Source organism: Lepisosteus oculatus, chromosome 11 (genome assembly GCF_040954835.1).
Source record: "Lepisosteus oculatus isolate fLepOcu1 chromosome 11, fLepOcu1.hap2, whole genome shotgun sequence".
In the NCBI taxonomy this organism is placed as follows: domain Eukaryota; kingdom Metazoa; phylum Chordata; class Actinopteri; order Semionotiformes; family Lepisosteidae; genus Lepisosteus; species Lepisosteus oculatus.
The window spans coordinates 10,709,961-10,731,389 of record NC_090706.1 but is presented as its reverse complement, the minus strand read 5'-3'; the positions used below and the strand labels follow the sequence as shown (position 1 = coordinate 10,731,389).

The 21,429-nt window shown below is 45.0% G+C and overlaps 1 protein-coding gene across 4 annotated transcripts in view; it reads right to left on the bottom strand.

Annotated features, from left to right (window-relative positions):
* The window catches only part of msrab (methionine sulfoxide reductase Ab), a 48,797-nt gene that overhangs the window by 10,108 nt on the left and 17,260 nt on the right, over window positions 1-21,429 (bottom strand). For 3 of the 4 annotated variants that reach the window (XM_006631451.3, XM_069195569.1, XM_015349199.2), the window contains 3 exons: window positions 20,731-20,850; window positions 15,329-15,433; window positions 686-792 (listed from right to left, as the gene is read on the bottom strand). In XM_006631451.3, coding sequence (XP_006631514.2) covers window positions 686-792; window positions 15,329-15,433; window positions 20,731-20,850 — 332 coding nt within the window. Of the gene's footprint in view, window positions 1-685; window positions 793-12,345; window positions 13,425-15,328; window positions 15,434-20,730; window positions 20,851-21,429 lie in introns of those variants that run through there. The other variant, XM_015349198.2, reaches the window with a different exon arrangement.

Sequence of the window (21,429 nt, the reverse complement as noted above, 5' to 3'; positions counted from 1 at the left end):
TGCGGCTCTCACTCCAGCTGGCTCCCAGCCTGACCCTGTGACCCCTCGCCAAGGCCAAGGCTGGGGCGTGACGCTAATTGCCATGGCAACCTGACAGCCTGCACCTGCCCCCTGACCTGTGACCCCACACGCAGCCAGTTTCCATGGCAATCTAAGACCCAGAATCCTATTACCCCAGCGTGTTTGTCAGGAGGGAGTTAAACAACAGCAATATAAGTGCAGTAATCTGTAGGCGCAGCCTGCAAAAGTGGGTTCACTTATCCTTTTCTATCAGTGTGCTGCTGACTTTGAATAAGCAGCTATACACACACTGGCGCGGCTGCGAGATGGATCGGTCATTTATGTGCTCTGTATGAATCTGAAGTGGACTGATTGTCAAGATTTGGCTGAAGGAGCACAAGGAAAAATGAGCTATTTCCCTCAGTGTATGTCAGTTTTGCAGGGGCTGGAGCACTGTGTACACAAAAACTAAATGTGCAAATAACCACAGATGTCTAAAATACCTCACCTCAATAAGCAAGACCAAAAACGTGTTGGTCAAGGCTCACAGTCCTGTGAGGTCAAGAAAGCTAAACAGGCCACACTGAAGCCTGCTTGGTAAAAGTGTACCCGGACAGAGACTATCTAAGTTGAGCCCCTTCACCTTGGTTTCAGGGAGCCTGTAATTTAAAGTGAAGCCCCTTACCTGTTGATAGGCTTCTTTGGTCCGCAGCGCCTCCTGCATCTGCTGGGGGGTGTAAGTGTAGATGGCGGAGCGGTACTGAGTGCCAACGTCATTCCCCTGGCGCATTCCTGCATGGAGAACACACACAGCGCAGGGGTCAGGGCCTGGCGCTCTGCAGGACAGAGCCCTGGCCTAGCTGGGCACCACCCTGCACCACAATCGCACCTCTCCTGTGTTCCCAGTGGTGGGTCTCACTCTTTCCATCTTCCACCTGCTCTTCTCAGCCTAGTGAGGGAACCAGCTACGGGGATACCCCGAACTGCTCCGGAGCGGGACTTCTCAGGAGCAGCTATACCTCAACACTCCTACTGACCACTGTGCGGATTTTCTCAGCCAGGCCACTTCATCGTGCACAGAAAACAACATAATGTGTTTGCATTACAATCCATTTATTACTCTCTTTCTGGAGATACCTAAACTCCTCTGTTCTGTACAGATCTAAACCAGCAAACACACTTTGTGCTTTAAAACACCCACCCCAGATGGGGCTCAAGGCTAATCCCATTCTGTGCCCTGATGGCCATCTTCAATTACATCCATCAAACGGCCGACAGCCACAAAGATCTCATTCATCGGGGGCAGCAGATGCCTGTCATTGTCCCCGACGAACTGTCCCTGCGGTGTTCCGAGTCCATTCACCTTTGCTGCAAATTGTCAACAAAACTGCCTGGGACACTGACCTCGCGTGACCTGGTTGGGGGGAGAAAGAGACTAGGTTTGCTGCGATCAAGGTCGGAGAAAGACTGGTGAAACCCAGCACGACTACGTTTCTGAAATGTACTGGCTGTTGCTCATCTAAGCTACAGAGATGTCAGGCCTCCTTGTGATCTGGTACACATGAGGTCTCGTGCACACTGAGACTGGCAGTTCACGACAACCCTAGAGATGTTTTAATTGGAATGATCCAACAAAACTGTTAGGACAGGAATGAGAAGCAAAAGACCCTTCCGTACTTATGTAAGAGAATACAAACATGCTCTAGAACTAATACCCGCTGATTCATGACTTCATTGAATTTAGGATAAGAGGGCTTTCAAAACAATGCTTTGCATCAGATATCATTCAAAGCAATTTGAAATGGAGCTTCAATGACTCACTCTGAGTGGGTGACATCACTGGCTTTGAATCAAACATGTGACATCAACATCTTCCTAACAAAGATGTGACATCACCACCTTTCTGTCAAACATGTGACAGCACCATCTAACAATCAGCATGACAGCGCCGTGCGAATCACAAGGTAAGATGTTTCAAACGAAAGTGCAGGAGGAAGGGGGCTCCCAGTGACACAGCAGGCTGCTCAAAGAGCAGATTGAGCCCCGTGGTCATGATGTTGCGGGTCTGAGCCCCGGTCACAGGTGACCAAGAGGACCTGTTCTGACTGATGAGTGTGTCCAAGGAGGAGGTGTGCAGGTCTCTTGAGTCTGTAGCAGCAAAGTCAAGTCATAAATAACAGCAGAGTAATTCATTAAGATAATTGGTGATTTGAAATTTGGTAGAGTGACAGAAAGGGCAAGACTCCCATAAGACATCACAACAACCACCCAGTAACCATTATGACACACAATACAAAACGTCACAAGCTTTCCTCAGAGACGTTTTCACCCCTTCTCCTCACATAAATCTCTCCCTCTTCTGTGCTGTGCTGCCCATCTTCAAAGGGGAAAGACAACCCCCTTTTCAAACACTTCATCCTGCTGCGCCATCAGAGGGGCCATGAATTATTAATGAGCACCACCCAACTCTTCATTAATTATTCATAAGCGCCAGCCCCCCCCAAGGGGGGAGGGGCAGCACTTTAACCTGCTCTTGCCTAAAGGTCTAGGAGTGCGCTGTCACTAATAAAAGTCCTCTTTTAGGTATAATAGCAAGAAAGTGAAATATGAAGGTAAATTGAAGTTATCAGTATATAATTCCATAAATTATGACATAGTCCAGCCATCTACAGGTCTAAAAAAAAACATTACAAATTTGAGTACTACAGTAATATTTTTGCTGATCTAATAATTTCACGGTAACATCCTACTTTTCAGGCTGACGTTCTATAGAACCTATGAGTCTGTAGCTCTTTGTTCAATGTTCACCTATTTACTACTCAAGTGTTGTTGCCATCTTTTAAGGGGCCGATGATTTAAATAGGCCTGTAAAACCTGGTTTGGACTAAGGGCTTTGTGGACTGGAGTTCCAGTCTTTACTGAAAATAACTAGAAATCCATCCATCCATTATTTCCCAAAAAGCAATGCACCAAGCTACTACTTAAAGCAAAAAGTGTGAGGAATGACCACTCCCTGGAGCACACACAAATGTACTGTATATTGTATTGTATATAGCGTATACACACAAGCCAGCAGGCACAATTCAAAGATGTCAACTCATCTCCCCAAGATAGTGAAGGAGGACAGACTCGTCTGCCCAGCTCGCGTTTTATCATGTCGCCAGCGTCATGGCGCCAGAGCAGAGGTTCCGTGCCAACAGGGGGCGCAGTGGCTGTCGAGAGCCGAGAGAGCCAGTGGCGACTCTTCCGGCCCTACCCTCAGCTCAGCTGGCTGTGCTTTGCTAACTGGGGGTTCCTGGCCGCAGTCGGCCAATGAGGTGGCACAGGCTCGAACCCGTGGTCACAGAGCGTGTGCGAGGGCCTTTATCAGTGAAACACCCAGAAGGCCTCTACACAGCTTTTAACATTTTAGCACAGTTGTGGCTTTCCAAGGCTCGTATCATGCTTCACACCGTGGTACATAATACAAGACATTTCCAAAGCAAAAAAGGCCTTCTACACATGTCTTCTTCAGTGCAGTGAAAGATAACATGTTTCTAGAGCACATAGTAGCAGACTAGAGTATGGTATCTGATGCAAAGCTTATTCGCTAGGTTATTAAAGTGCAATACATATTGTTGGCTCCACTTTCCTTATATACCAATGAGATGTCTTACAAGTTTACTGAACACTCTCAACATCCAAACTGGCAGCAGCACTATAAAGAGGCCAATACTATGCCACAGGGGAAATAAGACCTTTGACATTTAAAAATATGACATTTGTATATACTAGGTTTTCTCATTTGCATCAAGTATTATTCTTTTCATACCATTCCAATTCACGCGGCACGAGAGGGATGAACACTGCACACCCCATCCTCCAAACTGTACCATCAGAGCTCTCCTCCCCAAGACCACAGAGCCTTAATGACAGTCAATATCAGATGGAGGAATGAGACAACCCACACTGACAGCGCAGCAGGCTCACAGGAGCCCCACTGCTGTTCAGCAAGTCAAGGACACACTGGTCAAGTTAAGCCCAACCCAGATCTCACAGCACTCAGGCAAGGACCTTCACAGTGAACAGCTGTTTGTTCCCAGTGCATTTTCTAGACAGCCCGCCTGGAGTTCAACACATGCTCCTCCGCAAAACCAAAAATGGGCTTCTTTCTGTTTCATTACTGAATTAAATCAAAACTTAAACCTGCCTTCCAAAAAGACATTACAAACCCTACTGTACCACAATGTTCTCCCTGATGGAAAAAACGCCACCAGGATCTGGGCATGTCACTTACAATTAGCAGGTTGGCTGAGTGCTTGATTTATTCTTTTTAATGCCTAAGCCGTTTTTCCATTTGGAGTTATCAAAAATGACTTGGGAGAAGCATAAAGGCTGATGGTTCATTCTGATTTTCCAAGTCATCTAGCAGACCCTTTTATCCTCAGCGACGCGAAGAGACCAGAGGGCAAACTCCAACATCAACAACTGCTCCAGTAGAATCACCAGCAGCCTGACTGCAATTCGCAGACTCATCTGAAGGACAAAACATGAGAACATATGAAAGGCTACAAGCGAGAGGAGGCCCATGTATCCTGTTAGGTAGCATGGATTGACCTGAGGATTTTCTCCAGCTCTTTCTTGAAAGCAGCTAGGGGATCGGCATCTTCAACATGGCTAAGTAGATTGTTCCACATTGCCTCAATATTTCTGGTTTTAAATGCATTCCCCATATTGTCTACTTGTTGAAGGACATGGAGGTTCAAGATCAGAATTCCACAGAATGAATGGCAGGAACTAGATGTTGAACTGGATAGCACCTGGTAAGAAAACCTCACGGTGCTAAAACAACTAGCTTCCATCATTCTGGAATCCATTTCTGCTCGAACAGAAATTGAAGACTAAAGTAGTCAAAGTTATCGTGCAAATAGGAATGGGAGTGCACAATTTATAGATCTCCTTTCCATATTCAGACTAGGTTACTACTGCTTCCTTTAGAAGGTATGCACAAGAACAAGCAGTCCTTGTAGGTTTCAACTGGACCTGCTGAGCACAAAAGCAAACAAATTCATGTTTCCTTCAGAAATGACAGTGTCAGGATTCCCTTGCCCCTGAGCACTGGGAAGGGCACAGTTCAGATGTCACATTAATCTACTCCACCTTAATACTTTAGTAAAGTAGTAGAGAACTACACCAATCCTGGTCCCGAAAAACCACAATCTATCAGGGTTTCCTAGGTCACCCTCAGCCACCATTTTATAAAAACACAAGATTCAGCAATCAACTAATTCATTAAAGTTGCTAGTGGACAACTGTGGTCCTGGAAGGACGCAGGGTGCTCATGTTTTCCCTTTAGCATAATATTTAGACTTCTGCACTGAACAGACAACCGAGTGGTAAAGTGGTAAAGTATTCTGCCGGCAATATCAAGTTGTCCTAGTAAACAATGTGGACTACCCCCCATCTCCACAGCTCTCCCATCCAAAATAACCCTTCTGCGTTGCCTTACTGGGTAGGGGAGGAATTACCTATGAGGAAGGAAACCAAATATATTTTTCTTGACATATAAAAGATGTATAAAATCGCTAGAGACTGGACTGGAGAAAACTAGACCCCTGGAGAGAGCTACTATATCAGGATGTGAAGATTTCTGCAGCACAGGAAACCTTCTGGGAGGTGGGGGAGTTTAGGGAGGGGAGGGGTAGGAAGAGATGGAGCAGCTGTCCCAAGACGCCAGATCTGCCCACCCAAGAGAGTGCGGTGACTAACACACACAAGCAGGACAGTTTGGTCCCACATTTTTACTGTCCTCCCCTCATTGCAAGCCCCCAGCCCCCATCACCCACTGCAATCTCCTCTCCAACATTATGTAAGAGTTCAGGGAAATGCGCTAATCCTACCCCACGTTTCCCAAACAGATATTCTCTGCGGGATCGGGCCTTGGGGAAGGAGAGGACGCTGATCGGCAGTGACAATCGCTGAAGGCTGCTCTTGCTCCTGATGGCTCCGTCTAGCCTGTTTCTCGAGTCTTTTCAGCTTTTGCTCCTGCTTCTCGTTTTCTCCTGCTCTCGCCTTCTGTTCTCAGAAACTCCAGGTTCACTCCCCCCCAAAAATCACCGAACAGAAAAAAGGAGCCATCCCAGGGCACGTGGGGGAGGGGTGGGGGGGGATCTCATCTGAACACAGAAAAGAGTTGAAATGGGAAGAATTTAATCAGATTAAAGGAGAGGCTGGATGCTTTGAAACAGCAAGGAGGAAACAGGCGGAGGGAGGGTGCTGTAGATGAGATATGGAAATCAACAGATTTGTGACCCAGTTGAATCTCGAATACATTCTGGTTTCTTAAAAATGGGTGAATTGGCCATGAGACAGTCCTTTTACTAGGCAGTGTCTTTTAAAGGGGGGGGTTTAAAAACAAAACTTTAAAACATGTCAAGGGCACAAAGGGATTTGGTCTGTGTCCATGTGATTGTTTTCCACACTGTTTTCGTTATGTCCCTTCTCTGAAGAGGGTCACACATAGCAGAACTGTCACAAGCGGGTGAGCCTTCCACTCGCCTTGTGGACGTTCGATTCATGGTAAGTTTGAATTCTTTGAAGCTGCCAAATGATAGTCAGGTTTATTTCACCTTGACCGAGTTTAATTCAATGACATAAGTCCCACCGCAAACAAACGGACGCCAACGGGACCTTTTTATTAATTAATTAATTTTATTTTATTAATGATTAATGTTAGCAGAAGGATAAGAAGAAGGATACTGAAGCAGAAGGATACTGCTGAAGGATACTGCAGGTTTCAGTTATGGAGATTCGTTACTAACCAGCTTTGATCTCTCTGTTTCTTCGCTATTTGGGGGAACACAATTAACTCTCACGGGGTAATTTCACAGAATACCAGCTGACTTTGATTTAAAACCGATGGGTGTTGGTCCGGACATTGAGGGAATATCATGGAGAGGATGTCTGCTCCTGCAAGCAGGCCTCCTGTACAACATTTTACACAAACCAGTGTCTTGCTGTGCAGTTTACAGTTCACTTTGAATTCACAAAGATGCATAAGAACGAGAGATAAAGGTCTGGAATCAGTATTAACAGCTGTCGTGGGAAGGACATTCACAGCTAAAATATCTTTCCATCTTTTTTCTAATGACTTTATTCAGTACATGGTCACGGGGGAGCTGAAGCCTATCCCAGAAAGCAATGGGTGCTAGGCTTGCACCCTGGATACCCAGGGATACACCCTGGATAAGACACAGGATGGACAGACATGAACACGCACTTCCTCACACCAGGGCCAATCTTCCCACAAGCCATTGAACCTACCAATATGTCTTTGGGCTGTGGGAGGAAACCAGAGCACCCAGAAGAAACCCATGTGAATATAGGGAGATCATGCAAACTCCACACAGACAACACCTCTGGAATTGAACCCAGACTTCCAGTGCTGCGCAACCATAATTGCAAAGGACTGCGCCACCATGCCACCATAGGTAAATTCATCTAACCAATATGAAACATTATGTCTCATGTGCTGAAGGGTACACACAAGACTGAGGAAAAAGCAGTGTAAAAGCAGCTGGCTGTTAGTGGATATTTTATCCTGTTTTAATGATGCTTAATGTTGCTCACTTCTCACCATCCCATGACATGTTTCCAGTCAATGATGCCAGCATCTTTGGCAGCAAAGCTCTTATCCCATTAGCACGTCAAGCTAAGGATTACACCTCTTTAACAGCAGCCTTCAACAATGTCAGAGAGTTCCATAAGTACCCGTTCCATAACTACTGATCAGATTTGCCTTAAACAAGACGGGCTCAGATGTGCACAGCTACGTGATTTTATTCTGAATGCACTCACAGACAAATGTGTTTCTATTCACTGTACAGTAAGGCTTCATATCTTAAGTAGCCCCAAACCCTTCTCCATTCTTACTGCAACCACAGATTAAATCTTGCACACAAAAAAAACTCAACTACTGTGTCTCAAAATCTCCTTCTAAATTCTCTCTCTGCCATTTCCCAAATTGATTTCACAATCCAACTTTTCGCTTCTACGTTTGCATGACCCCGGACAGACTCCTGCGCTGTCAGCGTTTCTGAACGAGCCGCCTAAGAAGGAAAAAGTTCTTGCAGACATCTACTCTGCAATGCAACAGTCCTGAAACTAAACTTCCCAAGATACAAAACCACATCTGCAAGACCTCCTGTACATTTTAGACATTAAGTGCACTGATCTCTACAAACTGCACTTGAAAGTACGGCCTTAATAAAGTTGAGATATCTGCAGGAACAGTCCTAGAATCAAAACTGTAAGCTTGAGAATGAAGCCCTGTATTTAGGAGAGAACATCACACACAAGGGAAAATTCCACAACCTAATTACAGATGCACTGTGCTGCTTCCCTTCTTTGTGCGCATGCCTGACCTGAAGCTCAGATTCTGGAATGGACTTGCGTGATGCCTAACTGAGATGCAGAGGCCTGTTGTAAGCTATTTATAAAGCTGTGTTATGTAAGAGACTGATGCAGAAGCCGCAGAAGCATTTTGCTGTGACCTACAGAACACACGCATCACCCAAATTCTGAACAGTGCATCATAGAAAACAAACTATTTTTGTCTGCAGAAGTTGTTACTATAACAAAATAGTATATAGGCTTGAGATATAGAATGATTGAGTTGGCAATAAAAGGCTTGAAATCCAAGACATAGGACAACATAGATACATGTGAACATGAATAACTGGGAACAACATGACTGCTCTGGAAAATGACCTTTTCAAATACACTCTGACGAGGCCAGATTTCTGGTCCAAAACTTGGGGCTGAAGGGGTCTCTAGGGGTCCAGTTCCACTCTCCCACCTACCATCTGACGCCAGACACTTGTCAAGTAAGTATGTTCACAGAGAACAGGAGACAAAATGAAGTGTAGAGACATTAGCAATGATTAATCGCTGCAGTGTCAGCACCCAGAACACATGGGTCTAAAAGTGGGTGCAGAAAGATTCCACAAACTCTTTCCACAGGAACCCCTGTGTTATTATCTGTGTACCTACAGAGCAGGAGGATACACATCAACTGAAAGAAGCAGCACAAAATTCAAAGCATAAATGAAAGACTAATTGGGACAGACAAAATGCTGCCATTCACTGTGTACATTTTTAATAGATCCATGGGGTGCAAATCTAACTTTTCCTTTACCTGAAAAACATTCCCAATCAAGGGAAACATGCAAGGTTGGAGAGGCCCACATAGCCAGTTGAGCAGGATGAGGCATGACCTACAACAGAAAGTCTAATTCACAGTTATGACCTGGACAATTAGAAAACTCTAAAGTAGGCACTGGTTTCTGAGCACAGTGTTCAACAGACTCTACTTAATTCTCAGTGAATGCAGAATCAGAAACTGTGTGGACTGTGTGGCTGCAATCCAGCTGAAAAGATGGTCAATTTATTAAGAGTTTTGCTAAATGAAGGATCTTCACTGACTGCACAACAGTCCCGATTTGCCGAGGACACGTGCCTGAGGAAAAAAACTACAAAAAACCCTAGTATCTGCCGGAGTGCCTTCAGGAGAACCGACAGTGGTAACGTGCCCTTATCTTTCAGTTTGGTTCAGACTCAGGGCTGAAGGGGACTTGGAGTAAATAATAAAGCTACTGTACAAATGAGCAGCCCTGTGTGGTGGACCAGGCCTCACATGCCCTGAGGCCTCAGAGGGAAGCACGTGTCACAGAGGGCTGGGGTGAAGTGTTTTTTCCATCGCACAAAAGGGGAAAAATTTACACGCAGACCGATAACGACGACAACAACAACAGCAACAACAACAACAACAAAAAGGCCACGCCAACAGGGCCATCCGTTGCCGCACAGCTCCGCCGGCTTTTAATTGCTGTTGAGCCACAAACGCGCTCGTTTAAGGGTGCAAAAAGACATTAATGGCTGTTTGTGTCATCAGAGGTAATTAATATTCCTGTCACTGGGGGCCTCCCTAATCACCGCCACCGAGTCCTACGTGTACAAATCTGTCGCTGCCTCTGAGCAACTGTCAGGCTCTCTTCGCCCGCTCCGCCATTAATCTACATAAATTAAATTTGTCACAACTGCCACTCATCTGAAGTGACACATTATAATGAGGCTTTCTTGGGACCAGGGAGAAAAGGAGGAGACTGTCAAGGTCATTCGTCGAGGAACACAAACAAACACCAGCCTGGGTCATAAAACCCTGAAAACTTTGCTCGGGTGCAACCGCAGTAGGAAATTAAAATTTGAAAGGGGGAGAAAACTTTTTTGGAGAACTGTAGATGATCCTGGCAATTCTGGAAAAACCCAAATAAATATATGACTGTGTGGTTTATGAAGACAGGGTGAAGGAACTATAATTTCAGTCTAATGGGAAATTTGAATATCTTCAAGATGTTAAGGGGCTAAATAAAGTTAATGCCAGTGATTTTTCAACTGCACAGAACAAAACTTAGGGGCCATGCTGGACACAGGGTGACTTCATCCATCCATTTTTTAATTGATTCATCTAATACGGGGCCACAGTGCAGCCAGAGCCTATCTTGGTGAGCAGCAGGAGCAAGGCGGGATACGTCCTGGACAAAATGACAGTCCATCGCATACACAAACACAGTCACGCACACACTCACACCAAGGCCAGTTTTACACAAGCCAATTAACCTTCCAGCTTGTCTTTGGACTGAGCAGCCCATGTGAGCCAATTGAAAACATGCAAACTCCACACAGACAGCACCCCAGAGCCCAAAGACAGGGCCCCTGGACTGCGAGGCAACAATACTAACCACTGTGCTACTGTGCCACTCTGGCTAACAGTCAATATGAGTAAAACCCATTCTGAACACAGTGAATTTTTACTGCATGGAATAAATTCCAAGGCCACACTATGGTGACAGATATGCTGGGAACCTTATTTTTTCTTATGTATATAAGGTATAAACAGTACAACTATGGGATAAGTGACAATACCATGCAACTTGACAGTGATACAGAATGTAACCAATACATTTTTGTTCATGCATTCCCTACATATGCATCAGACTCTACATAGTTTCAGTTTTGCACCCTTGAACTTGCAGATTTCTAGGACACCACAAATATGTAAAGGGTCTAAAAAGTTTACTCTACTATCAACCTCCTGCCGTGGAACATGATTACATGTATTTTTTTAATTGAAAGATATTTTTTTAAATCTTCACAATAAAAAGGTCCTAACACTTTTCCATTGTTAGGGTCTTATGAAGAGAACCACATCAGGGATGTGGAAAGCTGTGTTAGATAAAGGCAGACAGAATCCAACGCAGCTTCAAAATCTGACACAGGTGCAGAATCTGAGACTACAGAAGCCAGCACACCTACAGGATCTTACGCCCCTACAGAAGCTGTCACAGCCGCAGAACATGACAATGTGACAGGACCTGACAAAGTGACAGAATCCGGCACAGCTGTGGATCCCCATACTACTAGAGAATGCAGAGCTGCTGCAGAATCAGACACCCGCGCACGTTTCATCTGTGACACGAAAACCTGTGGTATATCCTGAGTGGCTCAATTAGGAAAGGAGCTCATTCACAGCGCAGGCTGGACTCTGGACTCCACACACAGCTTGAGCCAGAGGTTCCCAGACGACAGCACTCAGTAACCCTTGCCTTGGTTCTCAGTACTTCCTTCCTCTTGCCACTGGGACCGGGTGCCCTGTCTGTGTTGGAGAACAGCACCACTCTTTCAACTGATGCCCGGTTTCCTGTAAAGCACAGTGCAACCCTAACAAAAACATGTGCATGGCCCTCGATCCACCTTTGCAAGCATGGATGTCACCGCTGATTAGCATCTGGCAGTTCCAAATTCCAAGGAAATAAAGAGACATCGGACTCTTTTAACATTAAAAAGGCACAGTAACGTTATAACTCACCCTGCAGCTTGATCTTGGCAAGCCCCCGAGTCTAAGAAAGAGCAGGCCTGACCCTGACCAGTACTGAGACAGGAGGCCTCAGAGGAAAAGCAGGCTGTTTCTGGTGGACCAGTAACAGGATAAAACCACCAGCAGGAGGTGTCTTTCCTCAGACGACATGTTAACCAAAGTCTTGAAAATGGTGGTCTTAAAAGATTCCATAGCTGTTCTTAAGAACAGGGGAGGTTAACCCTGATGTTCTGGCTAAGTACAGCTCCAGATTTGTACAATCCAGCTTACCTAAAGCTCCCTGTTAATTCTACGCAATGTGTTACGTTTCACCTCATCTCCTGTGCAGTGGGGCCGCTGGTGCAGTATAGCTGCTGTGTATCACCCAGATAGCTGTGGGAACCTTCCTGTGTGGACCTAACCTCAGGTTCCTTTACAATGAAAAGCACTAGACAACTGCAATAATTTTATTATAAGTATTTTTTTCCAAAAAAACATAAAAGATACATATTAAAGATGATCCAAACCATACATGATATCCCTACTACTGTATGTCTTTTTCAACAACAGCCATAAATAAATAAATTATGACAGCTCTATACAGTACATGCAGCCCTAGTGAAGGTGTTATGCTGGCAATCTAACTGCTTTTAAATAAAGAGCCAAAAGAACTTTTTACTTTCATCCAACAGAAGAAAAGGAAAATCTGCTATGTCACCGAGCTTTTTTCTGCATTCTTACTGACAGCGAAGGAGGCAACCTGGCCAGAAACTTGGCTGCTAGCTTGACCGGCCAGGGGGAGAACGCAAGCACACACACACTGCCTTCTGGGATACTGGGGGCGTGGGCCGCCAGGCCTGCGTGGCTGAACACGCCTGGACAGCGGCATCCCGTGTTCCAGATGAAAAGGAGAGCGTGGGACGGGACGAGCAGCCCGCCTGGGGGGGGGTTGCTAATTCCGCTTCTGAAGCACACTGCGGATGAGGAGGAGAGACGCCGGGGGGTGGGGGCGGGGCGCAGGGTCTGGGGACCTGCGATGGAGGAACGTAGGCTGTGGGTTGAAGCAGGGAGAGGGGAAAGGAAGGAGAATATTCTACCCCCCCCCCTCCCCCCAGACACAGCAAGATCCCAGAGTCCACTGGGGAGCAGGGGAGGAGTTGTGTGCCTAGAGTAACTGCATTGCACACTAAGACAGTAAAAGGGGCAGTAAAAGGACGAGACTCTTTTATTTTCTTTTTCCTCGAGTCACCGCTTCTTTATTTGACTCTCCGTTTCCAGAATATTCCGCAGCGGAGGATGGAGGGGTGCTGGCCCTGGAGTGATGGGGGGTTGGTCAGGTCCGAAGGAAGCAGCCCCCTGTGAGGTGCGGAGCAGGGAGCAGGGAGTTTGCTGCTGGACCTGGGTGTTGGAGTCCTCGCTTGTGACTTGAGGAGAAGGGAGACATCTTCCGTCTTCCGTCTCCTATCACGGCACTCTTTGCGGCATGAATTGGCCATCTTAACCGTGACACAGGAGATAGCTTCATCCAATTCTGGGTCATGGGAACACAAACACACGCGCTCACAGCTGGGGCAGTTTTTTTGACAGAACCCAATTAACCTTCCGGCATTTCCTTAGGCCGTGGGAGGAAAACCGGTGTACCTGGAGGAAACCCATGCGAACAAGGGAAGAACATCCAAACTCCACACAGACAGCACCTCAGAAATTGAAACAATGCTAACCACTGTGCCACTGTGCCCATGTCTTACATCCTACCTCTGGAAATCATTGTATGCACACAGATTAATTTCACCCGTATACCTTTTTCATTCTTCCCAAATTCCCCTCACTGACTTGTGGGAGACTGACGATAAAGCTTTGCACTGCCGGAGCGCATGCAGTCCCTCGACAGACTTCAAGAGGAGTTTCTCTGCAAGTAGAGAACTGCAGGAGTAATGTTTTCTGAACCTTCCCTGACACCCATCCATTTTGAAATGAGCCCAAAAGACACACCAACTGGGCCCGCCTTCAGCGCAGTGTTTGCCGATTACGAAAGAACTTGCGAGTTAAAAAAACAAACCAAATAAATGCTTCACTCCTATCAGCAGGGGGCAGTGCGCAACACAGTCTCTGCGCACCGTTGCAAAGACGGCGTCGTTCCAAAGAGCTCCTATCGGCAGATACTAGGGTCAGGCTTCATGAATCTTTGATCAGACTCTCCCGGGCTGTGCTGTGTGGGTGCGCAGAGTGGCTGGCAGCCTCATGGAATTTTTATGCCATTACATCACCTCCTCAGAAGAGCGGGAGAGGAGACACAGCCCCCGCAGGTGGCCTTGCTCTGCCTGGTGCGTCAGCAGGCACAAGCCTCTCTATTTCACCTGGCTGCTTAATCCTTTCTCTGCTCCTGCCAGACTGCAGTTACCCTCACACACAGGCCTTGCCCTAGCTGAATCAGGCCTCCCTGTTGAAATACACATATATATATATAAGGGTCTTGGAAATCCACGGCTGTCGAGACAAATCAAAGCTTTTTTCTGCATCACAACTGCATCGATTCACACCGTAGCACTAACCATTTCAAAAACAAAATAGGGCAGAAGCCAAGCAGTGGGAAACCGAAGACCTGCACTATCTACAACCTTTCACTTTATTTCACTGGTGTTTAATCTGCCAATTTCTCTATGCTTTTTTAAAATGTACAATAAGAAATATGTATTATGTATGTTTCTGGGGAGTTTCTATCTTTTCCAAACAGAAATATTTCATCTCAATTGCGTTCTTAAAATGCAGATCACGTTTCCGTCAACTCCTAGCCATTTTCAATTCAAAGCTGGGATCAGTTCCTTTAAATTATCCAGACAAACCCATTTTTTTCCACCTTGATCTTTTGCATGCAAAGCTACACAAACATGAATGGAAGATGCGAGAGTAATTCAATATTTAATCGTTTTTTCTTCTGTCACTGGCGGATCAGCGAAATATGCAGCTCGGTCACAGTAGAGTGAATGTGTCACTTATAAGAAAACACTGTAGTTAACTGTACTCTGTTCTGCTACTGACATCGCACACATTTCATTAACTCTTCCCAGTTTCTGTTGATCACTTCAAGGTCCAGTTAACATACAGCACTCCAGCAGGTATTTAATTTTCTATGTTTTTCTCACTGTTCTGAATGGGAATGGCACCCTCTCCTGCATGCCCCCAGTGTCTCAGAACTTCTTGGTAGATAACATGCTAGCCTGATCACTGCCTCTGCCTGAGGTGCAGTTCAACCTGAAATGTTCTACTGCAGTACACTACATCGGTATGCCATGGTAAAACCCAAAATGTACACCACACAGAAATCACATTAACATAGGTATGAGGAATCAAACGACTGTACAGGGAACTACAGGAAAGTTGAGGCAATGTAGAGTATTGGGATGGTGTAGCAAGGGGAAGCTGGCACAGTCCTACCTTCTGTGGGGTTGTGGCTCTCCCAGAAGATCTTCAGCAGGTCCGCGAAGCTGACAGTCTGTGGATCGTACACCACGCGCACCACCTCAGTGTACCCCGTCAGCCCTGCCAAACAGCAGACAGGGAAAGTCAAGCCCCTTTCCTCAGAATGCCTCGAACCGCATTTAAGATAAGATAAGATCACTTTATTAGCCACATACAATTTCTTGCATTGGGAATTCATCTTTTCGCATACACCAACTTGCTCTCCATGAGACACAGACACACAGACAGGGAGAGAAGCTTGGGGTCAGAGCGCAGGGTCAGCCATTGTACAGCACCCCTGGAGCAGTTGGGGTTAAGGGCCTTGCTCAGGGGCCCAACGGAGTAGGATTCCTCTGCCAGCTGCGGGATTTGAACCGACAACCTTCCAGCCACAGGCGCAGATCCTTAGCCACAGTGCCACCACTCCACCCCTTCAGCACGTCTGCACCCGTGGGCAATTCTAGAGACATTAGCTTGTGTAGGTTCTTTTTCTGAATGTGGAACAGCCAGTTCATATTTTTTATGTGCTTCTAGTTTTGAGATTGCCAACCATTAATCGGGTATAACTGAGGCACTTTGTGGCTGCTCTGTGGTTTCCTATGATTCTGACATGTTTAACGAGGAAATCACTGTGCGTTAGGACACTTGGGACTTGGCAATGCTGCTGTGCACAACATGACAAATTCAAATGATCTATGTAACTTTACACAGTGTTGTAAAGTACATGTTTTAACACTCAGAAACCACTGCAAAACTAAGGTAAACCCACACATGATAAAAGTGTAATAATCCTATGGTAAATTCACTAATGAACGCTTTCATATGGGTATCATCTAAGTAGATCTACCTCTGCTGTCATCCTTTATCAACCTTTGCTTATTTGCCCATACTCCTCTGTAACCTAAGCAGAAAAAAAGCAAAAGAGTAATATTTAAAATACCTTAGGGTTGAATGGGAGCAGATCTGCTGTTTCTAGAGGGAGAGGAGTGCCAAAAGCAAACAGGCACTGTGGGGGGCAGCCTCCTTGCTTAGGGCTGAAAGGACCCCTGTGTTCTGACAAGCCGCCCACGGGCATGCTCAGGGAAGAGCCTGCACAAGGTCAGCAGGGCAGCACTCACACATGCCAACACACACTCCCACACAAACACACTGTACACACACCCACACCTACAGAGTAAGCTCTCAGACATACACCAGGAAGGCCTCCTGCTGCTTCCATCACACTGCTTCAAAGAGGCAGATACTGACTTGTGAGCAATCCTCTGCTGCACTCCCTGACAAAATAAAAACGTAAACCACTTTTTTTATTGGATTCAGTCAGGGGTTTTACAAACTCAAAAAGTGTAGCAAATTTAAGGATCTGCTAATAATTATTAAATCATTATGAGGAGCACAGCAGTGGGTCAAGTTCGATGTAATCTGTAAATGTGATGGATGACCTGCTACAGCACTTCGTATTGGCCGTTCCTGTACAGTTCACCTTGAGGAGCGAACGGGTTCTGGAAATTTCTGAGTCACAGAATTGCTCAATTGTCAGAGTTTGTGACAATTCTATTCTCAGCCTTGTGCTCTTCTATTGTTTGACAATCTGAAATAACATCTCTCGACTAGTGACGTTGCAAAGACAAATTACAGATTGGAGATTTGTTCCCATTTAAAAACTTCAATTGTGCCCCAAGAAGCCACACCAGTAAAGATGCCTATTTAAAGAACAGACTGAGCCCACAGAGCAGCGTTCACTGGTTTCATCCTGAAATACTGACATTGCCTGACTGACTCGAAGCACAGCGCCGATGCTCAGGCTCGCCGAATGGAAAACACGCGAATAATCTGGAAAAATAACTTCTACCAGAAGCACTAATTGCGTCACCTCTCTACTACTCAAGAAACGAAATAATTCAGATCTGTCCATTCCCAATGGAGGCCACCAAATAACTACAATCAATAATTTACTTTAAATAAAGAAACGGCACTTCCAAATGGATAGTATTTCTGCAGTTTATCAGTTCCAAACACAAGGCACATGTACAGTATATCCCATATATCAAGCTAGAAAGTGCAGACAGATTGGAGCAGACATGCCCTGCAGAATTTTAAAACCCCATTGAGGACAAGTTTTACATCAGACATTGATATTCCACTTCATCCCCTTTTGGGATTAACAGATTAACACCATTAAGATTAAGTGCAAACGCAGCAATGAAGGGATAATCCACAACCGGTCACTTTTTGGAAGAGAGTTAGTCACCGTCTGTCATTATGGACATAAAAGAGTCACAAACAAGGACCGTTACTGCCCTGTACCCAAAAGGCTACTTGTCTGGGGACTCCCATCATTCACATTCAGAGAAAACAAAGGTTTTAGGAAGACTAAGTGGGTATTTTTGTGGGACAGATGAGAGACTCAGAGTTTGACAAGAAAACACCCATGATGACAATCTGCTCATGAAGAGAGAGAGTCAACAGGTTGCAATCTGTCTTTGGGTGCACCCAAAAACACCCTCCTTTAAACGACTGCAGCAAAACCAGCGTGAGGCGGATCTTTTAAGAAAAGAACCAGGGTTTTCCTCTGCCTGGTTATCCTTCAATAATTCCTAAAGTTACACGACTGCCCCCTTAATTATAAACTTCATTTTTGATAGTGCCTTTAAAAGCAATCGTTTCAAAGTGCCTGAGAATACAGAAAATTGAATTCCAAAGAGAATAAAACAAAGACGGTATACAATAAAAGAGAGAATCGATCACAAAAAATATTGCTTAAAATGCAATTGTTCTGTAGTAACAAAACAAGTACAAAGTCAATGGCAGTTTTAGTAGAATAGCAAGATTTCACCGTGCAGTTCAGCTCTCAAAATCGAGACTACAGAGACTACATATTCCCTATCCTCCTTACACAATCATATTGTGCGTGATATGTCAAAGGCTCATGATACTCTACATTGTAAAAATCAGTAAAAGATTTGTATCGTTTTCATTTTATTTACTGATTATAGCTCTCCTAGTCATGGGCAATGAGCTTCATCACTACACAACACCTAAAAGAATCTCAGCAAAGACTGAAATCTCACAATCTCAAAAATGCCAACTCATTTGGGCTTAATAACAGCTATGGTGATTCTCCCAGTCAGCTTTGTAATGTAACCAGTAATTTCTGCTGCATCTGCCATGCTTAATGTTTTACTTTTTTACGCATGCACATACTACTGAGTAACTTGTGCTACAGCGTACTCGCAGGAGGACATTAAAAAGAGAGTAGGGTGATGCACGAGGCCAAAGCAAAACAGACATCCAATTTTTGCGCAGCGGATCTTTCGAACCATGTGCACACAGCAGTGTTTCATACAGATGGATTATCCCAGCCATCACGCCCCGGTACTCTCAGCGGCCCTCTAAACCCTTTGACAGATAAAAAAACCCCCGAAAAAGCCTGCTCTCGCTCTCTCTCTCCCTGCATGCTAACAGATTAGCGCCTGCAATTAAAAACATTGATACAAATATTATACCTCCTCAGAAACTGAGCTCTGACTACTGCGGCTCCTAGATTATTCAAATCTGCAATTAAGCGTGAGCTGAGAAGGAGGCCTCAGGGAGGCACAGCACAGCTTTCCGATGTGCCGGCTTTCTGGAAGTAGGTCACATGGATGGGACAGGAATTGGGGGGGTTAACAGTGATGCAGGATAATCGTGTTGAAAAGAGAGGGAGGCAGCCGCAAAGTCTGAGGTATTACTGACACCGAGGTGCAGGTCCCCCTCACAAACTCTGACGATTGAGCAATTCTGTGACTCAGAAACTTCCAGAACCCGTTCGCTCCTCAAGGTGAACTGTACAGGAACGGCCAATACGAAGTGCTGTAGCAGCTCATCCATCACATTTACAGATGACATCGAACTTGACCCACTGCTGTGCTCCTCATGATTAACATCACTTTCTCCTGACACGTGAAGAAAGCCTAAAGGCGACGCCTTGTACTAAAAAATACAAATCCCACATTAACTGTTATTTTAAAATGAATAAAACAAAACTTTCAGTAGTTGGCCATATAATTGTTACAGCATGAAGAAGAACAAACCGAGTTCTAATACAGTATTGGAACAATCCTAAAATGTATGCAGTAATGCAAGAGCATTATAAAGTTAAAGAACAGCACGAGCTCTGCAGTACATCTGAGCACAGAGCTCCGCAGTGTGGAGGAGCACAGAGCTGTACAGTATAAAACAAAGGAAATACCTAGTGTAGTAGTCTATGATCGCTGAACACAATAACCAGCAAATTGTTGTGGTGATTTTTTCGTCTTACTTAATTATAATGAATTATAATCTTTCAGGGTTTTTTGTCAAACTAAACCTCAAATCCTGAAACATTAGTGAAATGTGATTTTATGTTCTCTGCACTGCATCCTCATAAAGTATAACATAAGTAGCTTTTAGACAAGAGACGCTCAGTTATTTTGTCCCTTACATGCCTAGCATGGCACCTGTCGCAATGAAGGCAGGATACTTCCGTTCTTACGGCACCTAGTTGCCTAGCAACAGGAGCATGACAATCATCATGAATAAATGCATGCAAAACCTCAGCTTGTTATCCTCTGAATTACTGATCACTCTTAAAGGGACAACACCTGTGGTGGAGCTGAGGTAACACTGGGTGGCCCCTGGGAGAAAGATGTTTTTTTCTGTATAGAGGAGACATACACGTGTTCAGAAACAGGCCAACATTTCAGTTACTCAATTCTGAAGTCAGTTTTCACATTCTGCTACTACTTTTAATAGTGCTTGTGAGGTGAATTCAAGTGTCTGTTATTTTGAGGAGATTTCTATTTCCCCCCCAAAAAACACTGCTTTTTTTCTGCTGTAGCTCATGAGGTATCAGGTAAAACAACAACCAGGAGCCTATTCAAACTTCTGAATAGTTTCTCAGGCAGCCAGGCCGTATTCTACTTCTACAGCAACCACAGTAATAAGAAAAGTGTCTTTTGCCAGTTGGAATTTAGATACTGTGTTAACAGCTCATTTTCAGAAGCTAAGATCTGCATATGTCAATTAACACAGCAATGAGAAGCAACCGAAGGATTTCAATGACATGTTGAACAACACTTTCCAAGGGCTGGTGAGTTTTTTCCTCTCTAGATAGTTAAGCAGAAAGTTAGCCACTATGTAACGACAACAACACAGATTGTTAAATGGTGAAAAGACAATTCCCAACTGCACATTGCATATATAATTGTCGTAAACTGTATTCTTTTTCTATACTGAGGGCTGTGCACAGGGACTTTTAATGATGATTACATGTTCATCCACAAGCCTTTGCATGAAGAAATGAATGCTGGAGATACTACAGTGGAAGTCTGCAGCAGGTTGAGATGGTGGTTCAAACATACCTGTGCACACCTCCTCGTAGGTGGGGTTGGGCGTGATTCCTCCAGAATATCCGACCTGGGTGGAGAATACACCTGGCGTCCTCCAAAACCTCCGTTCAGCACCCCAGAAACAGCCCATACCTGCAACACAGAAACTCATCTCAGGCAAGAGGTGATGGCAGGCTCAGGCAAGATGGTGGCTCTAGCCTAAACTACATTACCCAGAAAGCTGTGGAGGGGGGTGATGCCCTACCGCTATCAGTCACCTGACTAGTTGGGAGAAGAAGTGAAGACATTTCACACTGGCTTTTAAAAAACAATGAAACTGAGGCTTCCAGGAGAAAAGAGGCAAAAGAGATAACAAATGCAGAGTGAAGTGAAAGAGCAGCAGAACAGAGGACCCTCTGAGGACAAACCTCTAGGTGGAACTGTGAGTCTGTGTGAGGGTTGAATGTATTGAAGCCAGTAATCAGCTCACACTGTAAATAAAAAGCATTACCTGGTACCTTACGGCTAAGATTTCAGTTTTCCTGGGATCCACATATTAAAAGATTGCTTGTTATGACTCCCCAACCTTCTGGCATGTCACAATATTATGAAAATGATATGACCATGAGGGACATGTTCCCTGCTAGAGATACTTAGCTCTTACTTACTTCTCATCCTTACACTGGCACAGTGGAGACAGGGAGAATCCTAACATCTCATGGCTGCATAGAA